The sequence below is a fragment of the Erigeron canadensis genome, chromosome 8 (assembly GCF_010389155.1).
Source record: "Erigeron canadensis isolate Cc75 chromosome 8, C_canadensis_v1, whole genome shotgun sequence".
NCBI lineage: Eukaryota > Viridiplantae > Streptophyta > Magnoliopsida > Asterales > Asteraceae > Erigeron > Erigeron canadensis.
Window position 1 is genome coordinate 43,391,959 of NC_057768.1, and position 19,370 is coordinate 43,411,328.

The following is a 19,370-nucleotide window of genomic DNA, read 5'->3' on the forward strand; positions in this document are numbered from 1 at the left end:
TGATCAAATTAACATTTTAAGTGAAATATTCTTTTTACCTCGCCAACACAAATCACGTTTTCACCTCCACCGACCACCACCACCGTCACCATCAATTCATCATCATTATTTTATTATTATCTAATTATTAATATTATAAAAAGGGAAAAAAACAAAAGATGACATTGCCGCGATCTGCATCTGTACCTGTAGGTGAAGAACGGAAAAGAGGAATCTATTCGGACTATCCAGATTTAGCCCGGTTCTTACCGCCCGATTTAGCTGACCCGATGACTGCTTTTATCAAACTCGATGATTCCCCTATGTTCCAGAAACAGGTCCTCCTATTTATTTTTAACTTTATTTATTTTCTTCTTCGTATTATCATTATTAATAAAATATAATATAATTTAATGCAGTACGAAGTTGTTAGTACGAGGTTTTGCTTTCATTTCAAGTAATCTCTACATGTACTTATACTACTACTTAATTAATATTAAATAATTAATTATGTTGATTAAAGTTATGTATTTGATTGATTTGGTAATAAATGCTTTAACTTGTTTTGTATAACTTGTAAAAATGTTTAAAATTTAAGTTTGGTAGCATTTCAAAGGTTGCTTATGGCGGTTTTTGATAGTTTTGGGGGGTGGTGTAAGGGAGAGTGTTTGGTTACATGTATACAAAAAAGGATGAGGTGGCTTATCATGATTGGTAGTGTTAGAATCTTCAAATTCGTGCGATGTGGCGTTAAGGAATAGTTTCAGCTGGTTTCTTGATTTCATGACATATTGTGGTAGTTTTGGCGGTCTATGGTGGCATCCATCGGGATCATGGTCCATGGATTATCCATTATCCTCCATGTTTTGATTTTATTGGTGTTACTTTTTGACCATTGGTTGATTGGTTCGATGGATGCTTTGGCCTTTAAGTAAGATCGTTGGCTTTACGAGTGCCAATCCATGGCCATCCTCTCCGCGGTTACCTGGATTGGATATACGTCATCAGTGGTGTAAGAGATGGCATGGATCATGGTTTGAGAGGATGGGAGAGAGGGTACATATCCCATCATTAAAAAACATGAAGAGATGATGACATGGCGCCTTGCAATTAGCGCTCTTTAATGTTAAAAGCAGAGGGGGTAAATACTGTTATTAGTATAGACTATAAATAGATTAGTTATCATTTTATGAAGCATGTAGATAGGCGTTCTCTGTTAATTTCTGTTTCTAATCATATATAAAGAAGTTAAAAGTACGTAGTTTGGTGTTAAAGTCTCAATTGACACATAGGGTTTATTATTAGGTTTTTGAATCTTTTCCATTAAAGAAAACCTACTATGTGTTGTCTTAAACGGTGCCATGTTTGTGTAGGTGCGTTATCTTGAACAAACAACGGATGAGCTAAAAGTTCGATGTCAGAAACTACACAAAGGGAGCAAAAAGTATATGTAAGAGCTGAACGAATAATCACTGTTTGTTTTTTTGTGCTGAAAGACCAATTTGAATGACAGCTATTTGCGTAATTTTACCCTAGATCTGAAGCGATGAATGACAATGGATTGCTTGATGAATGTTCCGAATAACAATTAACAAAAGCTATTGGTTAAGATTTATGAAGGATTAAATGATAAATATTTAATACACGACAATGAGATATAAGCAAGGATATTTTTTTCTGAAAAAAGTTCCAACAATATTATGAGAATATCACTAACATACTGATTTTTGTTAGTGGAGTGCCTAATTACTGGTTTATAACCTTTTTATTGGTTTAGTTTATTAATAGAATTCTAGGTTAGATGTACTGCTAAGAATAATAACAACATGTGGATCCATGGGTAACTGTTGTTATTATTGACCTCAGGGACGGTCTAGGAGAAGCATGCAATATGGACTATATTTTTGCAGACTCGTTAGAGGCGTTTGGTGGCGGCCAAGATGATCCAGTTAGTGTATCTATTGGAGGTTGGTTTAATGGATTCTATATTACATACCCTATGATCTATTAAATGCACATGAGAAGTTACTATTTTTTTGGTTTATATCTGAAAGGTCCTATAATGTCGAAGTTTGTATCTGCTTTTCGAGAAATTGAAACTTTTAAGGAGCTTCTTCGGTCCCAAGTAAGTGAGAAATTGCATTTAAAGCTAATTTATGGCAATTTGTACTTCTTGAGATAGAATTACTCTTTTTTTTTTCCTCGAATACCATATACAGAATTCAAAAGATCATCAATTGTATACTCGTAATTCACAGAACCCAAACTCGTGTAACCTCTTACATCAAGGTTGGGTATTTTAGAGTTTTATATTTCTATCGTATTTTTTTGCAGGTTGAACATTTGCTTGTTGATCGTTTAGCTCAGTTTTTGGCCGATGATCTTCAAGACACAAAGGTGATCTTCTCAAATAGCAATAAAATTTGTGAGACAGATTGCCAAATATAGTGGAAGTTGTTATACATATTTCGTTCTGTATCTCCTAAATATATATCCTTCCTAGTTGCCCCAACTTTTGATTCTATCTAAACTATTGTGAAAAGAATATCTGTTTTGGGATCCCCTAAATTTAAAACATTGGTTTTAAAATGAAGGAATCTAAGCCTTAGATCACCCCCGAGAATTTCAACCCTTGGATCATCTAATCTTGTAACCAAACACCGCCATTTCCCCCTCTGACTATGTAAACAAACACACAACTTTATGTACACACTAACACTACATAAAATTTACAAACGTACCAAAGCGTCACTCTTTTCTCTTCTCACCACAGCCACAACCATCATTTCCTTTAGATACCTTCGCCACAATGTGTGGGCCCAAGGCTAGTTTTTATCACTTAAATAGTTGTTGCATATGTTCCTTAATTTTCATCAGTCATCTAGTAAAGGTGTAATTGATATTCAGTAGGATTATTGATGCATGAATGGTTTTTTCAGTTTTTAAATTATGAAAACCTAGTTTAATTGTCTTGCAAGATTATAAAGTCTTTTGTATAGTTCTTCTTTACATCATCCCTATATGCTTCGAGCTCTCCATTTTACGGTAGCTCATCTAAATAATTTTTTTTTCTCAGGACTCACGTAAACGATTTGATAAAGCTACATATGCATATGATCAGGTATATCGCTACAAATTTTCTTAATCTGTTTCTTTATCACAATTAATTAGGCAATTCTTGTGACTAAAGAGGTGATTACCTGGGTCTAATTTAGGAAATAGTATATGACTTTCTAAATATTTCTTTTGTGACCAATTTTTTTTTCTTTCAGCGTGTTGGTATATTGTGCATTTATGATACTACTCATTATGGTTTAGTTGTATTGATTTTTTTTTACGGGTGCAGGCTCGTGAAAAGGTTGCATCGTTGAAAAGGAGCACACGAGACGAAGTTGTTGCTGAACTAGAGGAGGTATGGTATGACCTTTCATGTATTCTGGCTTGTAAATTACATGTGCAGGAGCTTATTTGGAGTCATTTTGCAGGACTTGCAAAACCAAAAATCTGCATTTGAGAGGAGCAGATTTAATCTAGTATGTGTAATAATTTTTCAGCGTTTTCTGTATACATTTAGCAAATGTTATTCATTTTTAAGGTTTAAGATTTTCTCCATGGTGTTTTATAAGGAATGCAGGTACATTCTCTCATGAATATAGAGGCAAAAAAGAAATACACATTTTTGGAATCTCTTAGTGCAATAATGGATGCACATTTGAGATATTTCAAGCTGGTGGGTTGTTTGAAAATTTTGAAATTAAGCAAGTTATTATGTTATTTATTTTGTACTAATCACACTGTTTTGACTTTGTAGGGCTATGAATTGTTGAGTCAAATGGAGCCTTTCATTCATCAGGTTGTTCTTAATGTTTTGATTGGTAATATCAATATCTTTTTCAACGATAGTCTAGTAGTATAAAGCTGTAACAAAAGGGTAACTAATTTAATACAAGTGGTGGTGTTGGTATCAGGTGTTGACATATGCCCAACAATCTAAGGAGCAGGCAAGTATTGAACAAGATAGACTTGCAAAGAGAATTCAAGAGTTTAGGACACACACAGAAATGAAGGAGGCAGTGCCTAGTAACATGGGGCGTGTTAATGGTGTTGGAATGAGCTCTGATAAAAATATAGAAGCAATAATGCAGTCCACTACAAAAGGAACAGTAAGTAGTTATCTCTTATTTCTCCGGCTTTTAGGCATCTCTATAAAGGCATACTTGGAGGAACGTTGAAATGTTTTCACATTTTATGCTTTAAAGCCCAAGATGCTACATCTTTTATACTCTCCCACTGTTTTGAAATTTAGAAGCAGTACACACAATTTTGGGGATGTTTGGTTGTGCGTTTAAACTTTTAAGGTGATTAGGTGACTTTGAATAATCAGCTGTAATCTAAGTATCTAACGGATTGTAGGATATGGGGCTTGATGTGCTTTTGTTGTTTGAAATTGTAAGTCAGATAATCAGCTGTTTGAATGCTTTGCAAGTTCTAATTTTTTTAAGAAAATGATACATAAAGTGACCAAATTGACATTCTTGTGGAAAAGGAGATGTTTTCCGCGATGGGATATCTCAAGTCACTGACATCGGGTTAAAAGAAGGGTAATTAGGTAATTGACCTACCCATAGATAATCAATCTATTCCAGCTACTATGAAACAAGTTACGTGAAACTGATTAATTGACTCCTAAAGAATATGATAATCAGAATAATAGTATGTCAATCCGAAACTTATGAAACTGATAGTATGGCTATAAATTGCAATTTTCAGATACTCAGTCGTTTGTAATGTGCCGATACTCCTTGCAGGTCCAGACCATCAAGCAAGGGTATCTTTTAAAACGATCTTCAAGTTTGAGAGCAGATTGGAAGAGGCGATTCTTTGTACTTGATAGCCGCGGGAACTTATATTATCACCGGATTCTGCCCAACAAACCTGTGGTAGGTTATAGTGCAGTTTATGTATTTTTAGTTTTCTCTTCTGACAAAAGTTCTTGTAATTGTAACCTCTTGTGTTTTTTCATCGTCCTAAGCTCTTGATCATGTTAAATAATGTTATAGGGTGCACAATCAACAAATTCACTTCAATCTGCTGAACACCATAGTCGTGTATTTGGAAGGTTTCGAGCAAGACATAGCAGGGCATCATCACACGATGAGGAAAACTTGGAATGTCATACTGTAGACCTTCGTACTTCGACAATAAAAGTTGATGCTGAGGATTCAGATTTGCGTTTGTGCTTCAGGATAATTTCACCCTCGAAAACTTACACATTGCAGGTTAGATTGATTCAAATGTGAAAATTTTAGAAGAAATGATGCAGACAAAAATTTACCTTTTAGACCAGCTTAGGGACACATATAATATAGGTAAAGGTGGCAAAACGGCAGGTCCAGTAAGTGTCAAATGGGTTTGGGTCGAAATTGGGTAATTTTTTAGTACAGGTCAAAATGAGTAATCTTTTGGAAGGTCAAAAGCAATAGAGGTTGGGTCGATTTATACACACACTGTTCAAAAGCGTTAAATTTATGTTAATAGTAATACTTTAAATATGATACAAAAATTGTCTTTAATCATATTACTCATTTCCTTTTGAAGGTATCTTTGTTGTTACCACTTCGACACTGTTTAACCCTAATGAACCAATTTTTTTGAGTTAGAGATTTTTCTCCCCTACTTACAGGGCAAGAGCTTGAAAACTTTTTTTGTTCTACTGAATGGTGTAAAAACTCCCTTTGTTTATTGTTCATCTACACTTATTTGAAGTTTCACTAGTGTAGTATAGTTTTTTTTATGTGGTTCTGGAAATTGGCAGGCTGAAAATGAAGGTGATAGGATTGACTGGATGAACAAGATCACAGGAGTGATTGCTTCTCTCTTGAACTCCCACTTGAAACAGGTTAAACTCTTTGAAAGTTCGCTCATTTATCATTTCTGTGTTCTTATCTTACTGTAACTTCTGCAGCCACATTTCAACAGAAGTAATATGGGAAGTACCCTTGATACAGTTGGTGAAGATTATGCTGTTTCACAAGTCGATGAAATGGGATCTATATTCGATAACATAAATATCAATCAAGCAGATTGTGTTGCTAACATTCTTCGGGAGATCCCTGGAAATGATCTATGTGCAGAATGTGGTGCAACTGAACCTGATTGGGCATCTCTTAATTTAGGCATATTAATGTGCATTGAATGTTCCGGTGTACATCGGAATCTAGGGGTTCACATATCGAAGGTGCAATCCTTATTCACACATATAAGGATTCCGTCTCTTGATGTCTAACTGATTAAATTCTGTTTACATTATTGCAGGTTAGATCAATTAGTCTTGATGTTAAAGTTTGGGAACCTACTGTAATGGATTTGTTTCAGAATTTGGGTAATTCATACTGCAATTCCATATGGGAAAGTTTACTTGAAACTAGTAGGTGAGCATTAACTAAATTTCAACGGAATGCGCTGTCTTCTTTTTTTATGTCAACAATTGTTCCTGCCAGCTAATATTACTTTTCAAATTGATAATTGTCTAATAACATAACTTGGTATGATTTTTCTTTTGGACAACCATCTTTGTTTTCTTTTATAAACTTTTCAACTTCTAAATTCGGTTGTAAGGTAATTCATAAGGATTATGAGATCAAATGATGATGTGGTGGTATGTTTGACGATGTTGACTTATATTTTGAAGTGGCACTCAGAAAACAAGTTATCAGTTGACAAGGTTGAAGAATACCTTAAATTGGTAAACTTCAAAAGTTGGGGGATGAATTAAAGAAAATAAAAATAGACACCCAAAACATAAATCAAACTAAACTACGATACCTTGTAATGTATATCTATTGTTAATCATTGAAGTCCTGTGGTAACCTCGGCTATCTGAATTTTTTATATGTAGTGAGGATGCATCGAGTTTTAATAAACCTACTCCAAGGGATGCATTTCAACAGAGGGAGAAGTATATCATTGCAAAGGTATATGCTGAGCTGCATGCTAATTTATGTTTCAGAACCCCTTAGTCGAACACCAGAAGTGTGAATCATTGTTTTTTGTTTCCAGTATGTGGAGAAGCAATTAATCTCTCAAGAAGAAACCTCTACTACCACCCCCTCCCATGCCACTAGGATATGGGAAGCAGTTAAGAATAACGATATACGGGAAGTATATCGTCTAATTGCTACGTCAAGTACCAATATAGTCAATACCACATATAACGAGGTGGCTGGTGCTGATCTGTTTCACGCTCTTCACGACCATGCTGCTACCGAAAAAAACGATCCATTAAACTGTAAAAATATGAAGGATTCTAGTAAGCCGGAAAGTTGTCTAGAAGGGTGTACATTATTGCATCTAGCATGTAATTCTGGCTTTCAGGTGATGATGGAATTACTGTTACAGAGTGGTGCTGATATAAACAAGCCTGACTACCATGGTAGGACACCACTTCACCACTGTATCTTCTCCAGCAACAACAAATTAGCCAAGTATATGCTCAGAAGGTAGTGTCATTATTTGCTCTTGCCATCTTTATTTTGCTGTTTAAAGTCTATATCCTACAAGCCATGCCTTCTCTTTTTGTAGAGTTGACAATATGGGCGAGGCGGGGAGGGTAGGTAATGGGTCAAAATGGGTTTTAATTCTGTATGGATTGAAATGGGGCCGGCCGGGTCAGATTGGGTTGGCCCGGAATAGTTTTTTCCCAGAGTTTCATAAATGACAAGTGTGTAGAATATGATTACAAAAGTTATAGTACTATCCACCTGTTGATCTAACTATCTGAAAACAATTATTTAGGAAGTTCATATACTACATTGTACTTTTGGCTGACTTCTGAATTTTTTTGACCCAATTTCGTTTAATCTAATTTTTTTAGTCTATCCGCGTGACTGGTAAAACATAATGCAAATTGAACCATTTGAAGTAAACAATTCGAAATGCACCCTCTTGTCCATAGTTTCATTAGCTATGCCTTTTTTTCTTAATGTGTATTTGCTTTAGAGGGGCGATTGCATCAATCAAAGACGGGGGAGGGCGAGTTGCCCTAGAACGAGCAATGGAAATGGGAGCAATCACTGATGATGAGTTATTAATCTTGCTATCGGAGGGCAAGTGAAAGTTTACAACTGTTGCCTGTTGATTCCTCCTTTTATGTGCCTTGGGTGGATCATAGATTAGGTTGCACAGAAAGGATAGAGACTCTGAGAGTATATAACTCTATCGATCTTTTGACGCTGCCATGGAAGAAATCTGAATATCTTTGTACTCTTGGTCACAGCTAACACAGATTTTCACTTGTATTTGTGATCTACTTCCTAATTTGTGTTGTTATTATGTTCTATAATTTATTATAAACCCGTCTTGTCTGCTGATGTTGACCCTGGTGTTGCTTCTGTATACCGGATTCATGCTTAAAGTTGATACTTGTATGTTGTAGCGTATAGGTTTACATTATATTATACGGAGTATTATATAGGAAAGTAATCACTCATGCTTCTACGCTGATGCCAAGCCAGCTTTTATTTTTTAATAAAAGTTCTACTTTTTGTTTAAGATGGTGGGATCCAAATTAGTGTATAAGATTGAAAGGCTGGTCAAATTAGTAACAGATTGCCAAGATTGTTATTTAAGTAGAATCACATATATGACGTTAAAAAAAAGAAGTAAAATCATATGATCGTATCACTTTAATTGGTGTCAACAGTCGAGCTTCAAATTCATAAATTTAGAAGATGTGGGGTTTGTAATCAAATTGAGCCGATCCCGCTCGTTTAACTTTGGAATGTTTGTGGTTGGCTCATTTTGGGCCTTAAAAAGTAAAATAATCGTGCCATAAATATTGAAAACCACAAAAACTAACATGTGGCTCTAAGAATTGTCCTTTCCAATTTCTTTATGTCAAAGCCACAAATATTCATTTTTGTTAATTTTTTTTTTTAGTCATGAACATTAGAATTCCAAATGGACAGCTTTGTATTGAATTTTCGTTTGAATGATGTGATGTCTAGAACTTTCTGATATTTTTCCTTAAAAATTCATCATTAATAAAAACTAAACATTTATGTAAAGGCCAATCAAGTTCGTAACTAGTACTGTAGTAATGAAAATGGTCTTAATAGTATTTTTAAATGAAATAAACTAGGGTTATATCCGGCCGTTGTTCGGGATAACAACTGAACATAGACTTGAATGTGGGTAGTTAATTCTAACATGTCAATCGTTACCATTAGACAAAAAAACAATCGTTAAACAATACACCGTTAATCTTAAAACATTAAAAACTGTGATGACGAAATATAAACTTACGATGTTCTTGGAAGATAAATATAAGAAGCTAAAAACTTTGATTGTGAAAATTAAAATAAAGTGGTATCACATAATTGTTAAACATAAAACTTTAATGGTAAAAATAAAAAGTTTTAAAAAGATTTAGTGGTTAAAGTGTGAAACACTAAAATATTATCACCCTAAATAAAAGAAAAAAAAAACTCAATAAGTTAAAGTAACATCTACATAACACGATACCTTAAACACTAAAACTGAAAAGAAATAAAAACAGCTGTCTGCTAGCTTCACTGTTCACCTGAAATAAGTTTAAATAGGTTGTAATATGGTTTGATCGAAATGTTAAAAGAATTTCATCTTTTTCTAATTAAAAGTTTGTTTTAAAGGGAGAAAGATTGATAATATCATGTCTGTTTTACAAAATAGTTATTACTAGCATTAGCAACTTTTTAATATAAACCAAAACAATTACCGATACCCTAAAATATATCGTGTAGACACAAGTGAAAATGATTGATGAAATTGAAAATATTTCTAACCAAAAACTTACATGCCAAAGTTTGTAATGGAATATATCTATACTTCTATACTATATTATAAAGTACGAGAGCAAGTACCCATGCGTTGCGGCGGTGAGATAGTGGGGTGATACCTAGGTCATAGAGTATGATAGGTTATAGGAGTTGATATGTCAGAGTATGATAGTCAAATGCCTTAGCCGTACGGGCTCCGCCCTCGGATTTAAAAATTTGTCGAAAGTATATCAAATGATATCTCTAATGAAAGAGCATGAAATTTTAAGAACACCAATACAATTTTTATAATTTATCGATGTACGGTTTTTGAGATAAAAGATTTTGAATGAATTGGAGGAATAAATGATTTATGGAGGAGAAAGAAAAAAGATGATTGGTTGAGATTTGAGGAGAAAAAAGGGTATTATAGTTATTTTAGATAAATATAGAATATATAGGAGGGACATTTTGGGAAAGTACTTAAAATCAATATTGAAAATTTGAAGTTCAATGTTGAAAATTTAAAAAAAATATGCTTTATAATATAATAATATAGAAATTCACTTTTCAACATTCAATTTTAACAATATACACATATTAATGCATGATGTACTATACTTCAATGCATACAACTTTCTCTCTCTTCCATAAATCATTTTATTCTTTCAAAATCTTTTATCTCAAAAACCGTACATCGATAAATTATAAAAATTATATGGGTATCGTTAAAATTTCATGCTCTTTCATTAGAGATGTCATTCGATATACTTTTGACGAATTTTTAAATCCTAGGGTGGAGCCCGTACGACTAAGGCATTTGGCTATGATATTCTATGACATATAACCTCCTATGACCAATTACATTTTATGACCTATCACCCTCATCATTTCACCTCTCGTCAAAAAGTAAGAGTGACAAATATGATTAACATTCATTTCGATTGAACTAAACCTAATTAACAACTAAAAATATTATGAAAATATCACTTTGAGATGAAGTGTTCAATATGATGTGAAAGGCTTCATATGTGACAATCAAAATCTTCCTTTAAAAAGTCCCTTCTCAACAAACTACTTTCCTTTGCTTCATTCATTTCCATTTTGCTTCTAAAACAACTAGTGTACTATTCATCACTACAAAATCTAATCTATATCTTTCTGTGTATCTATCTATCATGGCGGCACCACTAATGTCACTCCCTCTAACCACACCCACCATTTCTCATCACCCACAACCACAACCTCCAACACTATCTTTCACAACAATCAAACCACCATCATCATCATTATCATCATCATCATCATCATCATCATCTTTATCTAACAGTAGTAGTAGTAACTATTCTTCAGATGGGTTTTTCAAAGCAAGATTTGGGTCTTCTTCAGTTTTAAGAGGAGGTGGAGCTGCTGGTGTTTTGGAAAGGCCTGCCTTAGATCAATCTCAGTTTGACCCTGCTACTCAACTCCAAGAAGGTATATTATTTAGCTCAATTTCGAATCTTTTCTACTTTTATTTGTAATCTTTTTTCATGAAATTCCAAAAAGTTCATTAATTTATGTGTGATATTTATGGATAAAGGAAATTAGTGTCTTACATGTAATCTATTTATCACCATAATCCTATTACAAAAAATCTGAATAATAAGAATAGGGTAAGGGCTATGGTTAGCAAGCAGTAAAATTTTGTATATATAGATAAACTTCCCCTATACATAAGTTTTTAACAGCAATTTTAGAGTTTTAACCATGGACTGAAGGACTATGGTTAGCAAAAATTTATAAAGGGTATTGGCATAATATATTTCCTGCCCCCATTTCCTTAAACGGTAAATAAACTAGGCTCAAAAAATGTTTTTTTTAATCATGAGAGAAAGGTACCTGCGCCTTGCGACTGTGATGGAGGTGATGGCGGGGTGGTGATGTAATGGCGGTGGCGGTGATGGGGTGATCCACCTGATGGGCTTCGCCCTTAGCCCTACAGGCTCCACCCTCGGATTTAAAAATTTGTCGAAAGTATATCGAATGACATCTCTAATGAAAGACCATGAAATCTTAAGAACACCCATATAATTTTTTTTATAATATATCGATGTATGGTTTTTGAGATAAAAATTTTTGATTGAATTAGGGGAATGAAATGATTTATGGAGGAGGGAGAAAAAAATGATTGATTGAGATTTGAGGAGAGAGAAAATGTATTATAGTTATTTTAGGTAGATATAGAATAGATAGGGGGGCGTTTTGGGGAAGTAAATGTTGAAACTTAAAATTTAGACATGGACTATTTGCTTTATAATATAAAGTATAGATAAGTGTTTAGATTTATGTATTTTTATAAAAAATTTGGTGACTTACATACAAATTATAAAGGAGATTAAGTATGTTACTGTGAACCTAAATTAAAATGTTATGGTGTTTATATATGAATATGTTTTTTGATGTATTGTTTTGGTGTTGTAGGTGGAGATATTGGACGGGTTAGAGACAAGAAAAACACTGGTAGTGGAGATAGTTACAAAGTGCTTTTGATTGATGATGCACGTCATACCGAGAAGCTAGGTAACTAACTACAAGATTACATACATGAAATTTTCTTACTTTTATATGTTAATTCTATGGTCAGATATGACACAAAGGATTTCTGCTCTAGAAAAGAGTAATCATTCAACTTTTGAGGGAAACCATGTCATTTTTCACTTACAATCTTGCTATGTATTCTTTGATCATATCTTTCAAATCTTTTCAAGTGAAGTACCTAAATATTTGTATAAATGGATTTTTTTTTAGTTAAGTTATCAAGACTTGGATAAACTCTAAGCAATCAAGAATTTGTAAAGTAGTTTCTCAACCATTTTGGGTTATAAGTTATCTAAGAGATCTCATGCTGTGTGTCAGCGTCTTTGTTACATTATACTCAGTTTATAATTCACGAGTGCTGCAATTGGTGGAATAGTGGAACTCCTTTCAATTTTCTGGCAAAGTAACATTATATTTCTGTTATATGCAGTGGTAAAAGTGTTGCCTCAGGCTGTTCCAGCTGTTACACCTGATGATGCAAGCAAACTCTTCCATGCCTCACGAGAAAATGGACTGGCTGTGGTTCTGGTTACAGTTAAGGTATGTTTTCTGTATTTATTTATTTATCTATTTATACAGGGGGAGCACAGACTAACAGATAGAAGTGGCAATTGTGACTTGTTGAGGGGTAAAGGGGTTGATCTGGGTTGTACTTTGCACCTATCGCCCTATCGGGTATGATGGGTAAACATTAAATGTTTAGCTAAAAGGAAAAAGGCTGAATTGACTGAGCCTTAGCGGGTCAAATAAGTTGAAAGTCACCCAAGGTGTGTTTAGCTTGCATAAAATCTGTTTTCTTTCATAGCTAGATGTCCGTTGGAATAATCTAGTTTTCTTAATCCTATTCAATACATTAGTCATTCATGTAATTACAGAAAATAAAAGACAAGAAGGTGTTTGCGGTTCATTACTTCATTTCGCCCATTTTACTTGTGGCCTGACCCACTCCTATCCCCCATCTTGCCACCTCTCAAGGGTTGAAGTCACATAACTGCACTGAAACCCTATCGGCTATGCCATTGTGCTTAAAAAAATCCCATACTGATGACTTTGAACCCCCTTTTTTGTCTGAACAGGAACATGCAGAGTTCTATGCCCAGATGATGATGCGCAAAGGACTACGATCAACAATAGAGCCAGATTCAACCACTGTATGATTTTCCTATACGACTACATTTTTTGAGCTGTAGACTCGGTGAGAGCATTTGGACTTGATGAGGTGCTCTCAAAAACCAATTTTGATGGAGCCAGTAGAAATATCGCTAGCATTATATAGACATCGACGAACAACATAGTAGATGTGTAAACATGCATTCTTTCTTCGGGTTGCATATAGGCTGACACGCCTTGTCATGAAACACGACTAGTGAATGTAAAGAAGATTAAACAATAGATACTTCTAATATAATATATATGTTGTGACTTGTGATTTATCAATCATTTTTCATTTCTTATTGACGTGTAAATGTGATTGTCAAAGATGCATCTTAAAAAGCTACCCAAAATACTTTATAAGCCAAAGGCGGTTCTTGAATTTCAGGAGGTATTTGTTTCGGTAGTGCATCAAGGCAGAAATCTAATTTCATGTCTAAAAACATTAAAAGAAAGCATCTGTCGAATTCTGCTCTTTTTATGCAGTCGTTCTTTAATCTTTCTAACTCTCAAACATGTCAAGTCTTACGTCTTAAGATACACATACACATTCAGCCAATAACTTCAAATGTCAAATATAATGTGTACTTCAAAGTAAAACTTAAATCAACTTCTTACATCTTGGGCAAAAACATACTCTACTTGGATAAGAAAAAACATGAAAAAAAAATGCATAACAGTTTTATTTTAACAATAGTGAATACACTACAAAGTAAGATAGAAAACGTTGGCATCTCATTTTTTCGTTTTTTTCTTGTACCCACTTCCGATCAAACTTATTATGCCACCTTATTTTTATCTTTCTCATACCACATTTCATTATTTTATTGACAACCGACCTCTCACATTACACCTCATACTACACTACACTTCATATAGACATATATTAAAAACACATAAAAACCACGAAAAAGACAAATGATTTGCATTGTCTATTTCTTTACGGTGTGGTAAAGTTTGTTACCAAGCTTTGTCACACCACACAAAAGGTGTTAGCGGCGGTGTTTCCGCATATCAAACTCCACTACCGCATTGAGATTCCATCGGATGCCAACTCTTTAGGCCAATCACCCTTTTGATTTGAGTGGCTAATTAAGATGAAAGAAACGAAAACTTGTGAATTCTGTAGACGTATCAAAACTAGTTTGAAACATATGAAGGTGTAATACACTATTCAAATGTGATAGTTTACAATGTTGAATAAACGGTAATGTTTTTTTCTTTGTTTTAAATTAATTAATAATCTTTTTTATTTTCAAAAAACTAGCGTTGCTTATTAAAAAAAACATTAATGGAAGCTTTTTATAGTGTTTTATATTGATCAAGGGCCTATTTCTAATTTTTAAGCAAAGTATTGGAAATTCTTGTAAAACCCACACGTATATATTTGGGTCCGTCTTTATTTCTTTTCTTTTTTCTTGAAACAAAAACAGTTTACATAAAAGATTCTAACTTTAAACAAATCAATAAAAAAAGATTCCAACTTTCAGAAGAAAGATTTCCCCAATTTCAACCCCGGATCAGTTCGTTGATTATCTTGAACCCTAAATTCTGGTAATTCCCTCAATTTCTATTAATATATTATATTAATCTAATATTTTGTTTGTAGTATTATATGATGATGATATGATTGTTAAGTTTGTTGGGTAGCTTAAAGATTTGTTTTTTAAGAGAATGTTTTAATAATTCTATAGAAAAAGAAAGAACAAAAATGGAAGAAAAGAGGAAATTGCCATCATGGATGATGGGTGTGAAAAAGGATGAAAATAATAGTAGTAATAATAATAGTGTGAGTAAAGCCCTTGATTTGGATGATGTTGTGAATAAGGATGAGGATGTGAGTAAATTTGTAAAGCCCAAGGCGAAACGTGTAGTCCCCCGGAAAAAGTTTAGTAATGAGAAAGCAGTTTTAGTTAAATGTGAAACGAAGCGGAAGAAAAGAGGGCTTGTTGAGGAGGATGTGATTGAATGCGACGGTTTCGAGGGAGGAGGAGTTGTTGAACGGAGAAAGCATGGATGGGTGGGGAGGAAAGGCGGGGACAATGGGGCGGTAGGGGGAAAGGAAGATGAAAGGTGTGAGTTTGATGGTGGGAACGAAGATAAAGATTTGTACCCTTCTTGTGGCGAAGAGGATGATGATGTTGATGTTGATTTGACAATGGAGGATCTTTTAAGCATTGCAAAAGAGGTATATTTATTTTTAGTTACATGTTAACTTAGAGATTTAGAGGGTGTTTGGATTTGTGGTTTGGAACTCACTATTGTGTTATTGAGACTTGTGGTCACAGTTTTTGGTATTCAGTGTTTGGTTTAACAAATTCTATTTCTGAATATTTGAATATTTAGGAGTCAAATGATCAGTTTGTAATGCTTGGATAAACAGTTTCAGCTTTTGTTTATGTGATTATGGGTCAATCAGTTAGTTTTGAATAGACAGACTGGTTCCTGAAGTGTAAAGTTATACTGCCTAGTTACGCCTCTGATAACTGAGCTTTTTACTCCAATTTAACAAAGCGATTTCTATTTCCACAATTATGTTGTGTTTGGTCATTTTTTATGTATAAATTTGTTATTCATTACGTACTCAGAATTTGCCAAATGCTCACACAGTTAAGTTTCTGATTATTACAACTTCTGCAGTTAAAGAATACGATTATCTTCAATAGCCCATTTAAGTGATTATCTAATACAGTAATGGTTATTCAAAAAGTCACATGATCACCTCTAAGTTCCAAAACGCACACTTTGTCATTCCCAAGTCCGTAGAATCTCCAGCTATCACAAAGTCATGCTTTTTAGTACCTTTTATTGCAGTTTGTTGAAAATGACAAGAGAGATTTGAGTCAAAAGAAGCGAGCAGAAGAACACTGCAAATTAAAAAGTGATGCTTTATATACTTCTTTGGATAAAACCAGAAATTCTCTTCTTGCCTCTCAAGATACTACATCACACATGCATGAAGAAACAACTTCGCATCATGATTGCGTTGAGAATACAGCGAGTGAAGTTACATTACCTGATTTCCAAATGACTGAGGATTCAACACAGGACATGCTCAATCTGTTTTTGGGGCCTTTACTTATGAAGCCGATAGCAAAAGAAGACCCTCGCCCAGTTAAAAATATAAGTATATCCCATGAAATCAAGAATCAACTAAACGAAGCAGTTATCAGTGATAAACCAGTCACTGTGACAAAGAAGAAAAGCAGGCTTAGAGAAGCAGTAGCCATGCTTCTGGATTGTGAAACATAGTAAACTCAATGGCAAACAGGTATAGATATTGTACTGGAGTCTGAAGTTCTCATCCTGTATATATGTACAACTTCATTCTTCGAATATTTTTATGTGATTTTGTAAACCTTTCAAAAGTCTTATAAATCTTGCCAAGCTTTTTAAATTTGTAAATATGAGCAAAACAACATACATGAAGTATTCTGTATCTTGGTATTTCTCAACAAAAAAGCAAGTGGACTTTGGGTACTTCTCGTTCTTTCATTAACTTTGGATACTCGCTCTTCTCTTCAGGAGCTTTTCATCTTCAAAACTCTGGAATAACATAATATATAGGTGAAGTGATGTCTGTTGATGAAATCATCTTTTAATACTTCTTTTATAAGACAAAAAACTATAAATTATCAAATTCACATCTGTATTACAATCTACACCGAGCTTAAATCTCGTTCGCCATATATTCATAGATGACTCCGTCAGAAAGTGTAATCGTATTTTTGGGATAATATAGTGTTATATTGTGGAAATTTGAAAAAGGTCACTAATTTTACTGGCTCAGGAAATAAGCCTTCAGCAACAATTATCAATTTGGTAACTCCCAGGTAAAGTGTCCTGTATGTATAATTTATTGTTCGTTATTTGTAATTAAATATGGTTTAAGCCGAATTGCAAACTTGCAGTTTAATAGTAGTTTATTGCTTAAAAACATAGATTCGAGTGTCTGTCTTTGTGATTCTTAGCTGTGCAATTTCATATTTCCTTCAAACCTATATATTACCATAATGTCTTTGAGTGGGTTTGACAACAGGAGTCTGTATATGTAAATCTTTTGTTGCACTATAACATACTGCAATAATTATGGATGATTGTTCAATTTGTTACACTAATTCAAGAGGAGTAGATAATAAAGCCTGCTTTTTTCATATTTATTATTGCAGTTTGTTGAAAGTTGAAACAAGAGTGATATGGGTCAAAAGAAGGCATCAGAAGGATACTGCAAATCAAAAAGTAAATCCTCATGCATTTCTTCATCAAATACCGGAAGTTCTCTCATTGCTCCTCAAGATTCCACTTCCAGATCACACATGTATGAATAAATGTTTCTCATCATGTTTTCATTGAGAATACCAGTAAAGGTACATTACCATATGGAACTGATAGGAAAAAAAGAGCCCTTCTCAATCAAGGTTATGAATATTCCTCGTGAATTAGAGAAGCAACTACATAATGCTGTTATAGCCAGTTCACCATGACAAAGAAGCAAAGGAACCTCAGGGATGCAGTAGTCATGCTTCTTTACTGAGTAAGACTTTTAATCTTTTTTCATAAGATCAATATTATAGTGGCTTCAATAAAAAAAATTAATTTCAGAAATATATAGATTTGATCCTTTCTTTTATGCTTGAATTGAATATCAAGCAGAAGGTATATACATGCTCTTCTAAGGAGTGTACGCTTGTGTTATTTAGTGATTATATATTTGTATCTTGTAGCTAAGTATTGATATTTTCAACCACTATATAAATTTTTAGAAATTATAGTAGAATAACCTACATGATGTATTCCTGTATTAAAACAGTAGCTAAAATGTGAAATCTTTGCTATTGAAATGTTGTAGTTTATAGTTCTTGTAATGTGAGTCTCTTGTAATGTATACCACACACACACACATATACTCTCTCTCACACACACACGTGTGTGTGTGTGCACAGAGTTTTCACCTGTAATCATGTTCATTCAATTGCCTGCATCATCAATCATCTCCATTAAAACCAGTCCCTAAGTTCGTGCCTAGTTTATAAATTCGGATAACAAGTATTTGGTGGTCAAATAAATGAATGTATGGGTGTTTTATTACTTGCTAAAAGTTCAATATAATATCCTTTCTTGGATTAAAGCATAGACAACTCATTTTTAGTTTTTTTGGAGCAGAATGAATTTAATCTGAGAATATTATGAACTTCAAGCTGAAGGTGGTGGACCCATGTCGTAGCTACGAGTACGGCTGATTTTTGGTGGCGGTGGAGCTGAAATTGTTCTCAGCGTTCTCCGATTCTTTGAAGCCGCAAATTTCTGTTGCCAAAACTGAACCAACTTTCTTGTTCTTTGGGTACATTCGGAATCAGTATCTATATGCACATAACAAAGTTAAGTTGCAAGTTTTGTAATTGGTTTTTATACAACGCCCATTACTTCAAGAATGACTGATAGTTTGCAATGAAGTTACGATTATAATAGCTAAAGAATTGATTCACCCTATTGATAAATAATTGCTTACCTGAATCGACTGGATTGGCATGATGATGATCAAGCATCAATAGAAAGACAAACACTAAAGTTATCAGTGGTTTTGCAGATAATTTATACATTTTTGTTTGTTGGATCTCTCCAAAAAGCTGAACAGGTTGACTTATATATATGCTAAAGTCAACGAGATGATATGCATTAGGTGAATAGTTGGAAACAACATATGGTTGACATTGTTTAAATATGAAATAAAGTAGCTGGCTTTTGGTAAACTAAGGTCTCATGGTATTTCGGTGCTTATAATTATAACCTTTTCAAATATTGTTTAGAAATCGAGATGTTAAAGGTTGTAGCTTAAAGGGGTGTTTTTTTTTTTTTTTGTTAACT

The 19,370-nt window shown here is 33.8% G+C and overlaps 3 protein-coding genes across 5 annotated transcripts; all 3 read left to right on the plus strand.

The window, feature by feature from the left end:
* The first annotated feature begins 151 nt into the window (after positions 1–151).
* LOC122578619 (ADP-ribosylation factor GTPase-activating protein AGD2-like) lies at positions 152–8,481 on the plus strand. Of its 2 annotated transcripts, none has more exons than XM_043750615.1 (19): positions 152–317; positions 1,353–1,429; positions 1,846–1,946; positions 2,034–2,104; positions 2,314–2,376; positions 3,056–3,100; positions 3,326–3,391; positions 3,465–3,512; positions 3,614–3,709; positions 3,791–3,832; positions 3,948–4,142; positions 4,788–4,919; positions 5,040–5,258; positions 5,795–5,878; positions 5,945–6,217; positions 6,295–6,410; positions 6,878–6,953; positions 7,039–7,478; positions 7,978–8,481. In XM_043750615.1, the coding sequence occupies exons 1-19, from the start codon at positions 159–161 to the stop codon at positions 8,090–8,092; spliced, it is 2,418 nt and encodes an 805-aa protein (XP_043606550.1). In that variant the 5' UTR covers positions 152–158; the 3' UTR covers positions 8,093–8,481. The 2 variants fall into 2 exon arrangements, with proteins under 2 accessions (XP_043606550.1, XP_043606551.1); XM_043750616.1 differs by lacking the exon at positions 152–317 and adding an exon at positions 1,023–1,120.
* Positions 8,482–10,852: 2,371 nt separating this feature from the next.
* LOC122578352 (ATP-dependent Clp protease adapter protein CLPS2, chloroplastic-like) lies at positions 10,853–13,793 on the plus strand. The gene is made up of 4 exons (XM_043750298.1): positions 10,853–11,249; positions 12,237–12,335; positions 12,784–12,893; positions 13,430–13,793. Exons 1-4 carry the CDS (start codon positions 10,952–10,954, stop codon positions 13,508–13,510), a joined length of 588 nt encoding a protein of 195 aa, XP_043606233.1. The 5' UTR covers positions 10,853–10,951; the 3' UTR covers positions 13,511–13,793.
* Positions 13,794–14,937: 1,144 nt separating this feature from the next.
* Positions 14,938–19,003, plus strand: LOC122579294. 2 transcript variants are annotated; one of them, XR_006320616.1, is made up of 5 exons: positions 14,938–15,059; positions 15,200–15,693; positions 16,320–16,776; positions 17,675–18,039; positions 18,669–19,003. XR_006320616.1 is itself a non-coding variant. In XM_043751437.1 (2 exons), exons 1-2 carry the CDS (start codon positions 15,217–15,219, stop codon positions 16,755–16,757), a joined length of 915 nt encoding a protein of 304 aa, XP_043607372.1. In that variant the 5' UTR covers positions 15,074–15,216; the 3' UTR covers positions 16,758–16,910. The 2 variants fall into 2 exon arrangements, 1 of the variants encoding a protein (XP_043607372.1); XM_043751437.1 differs by lacking the exons at positions 14,938–15,059; positions 17,675–18,039; positions 18,669–19,003 and having other exon boundaries at positions 15,074–15,693; positions 16,320–16,910.
* The last annotated feature ends 367 nt before the right edge of the window (positions 19,004–19,370 follow it).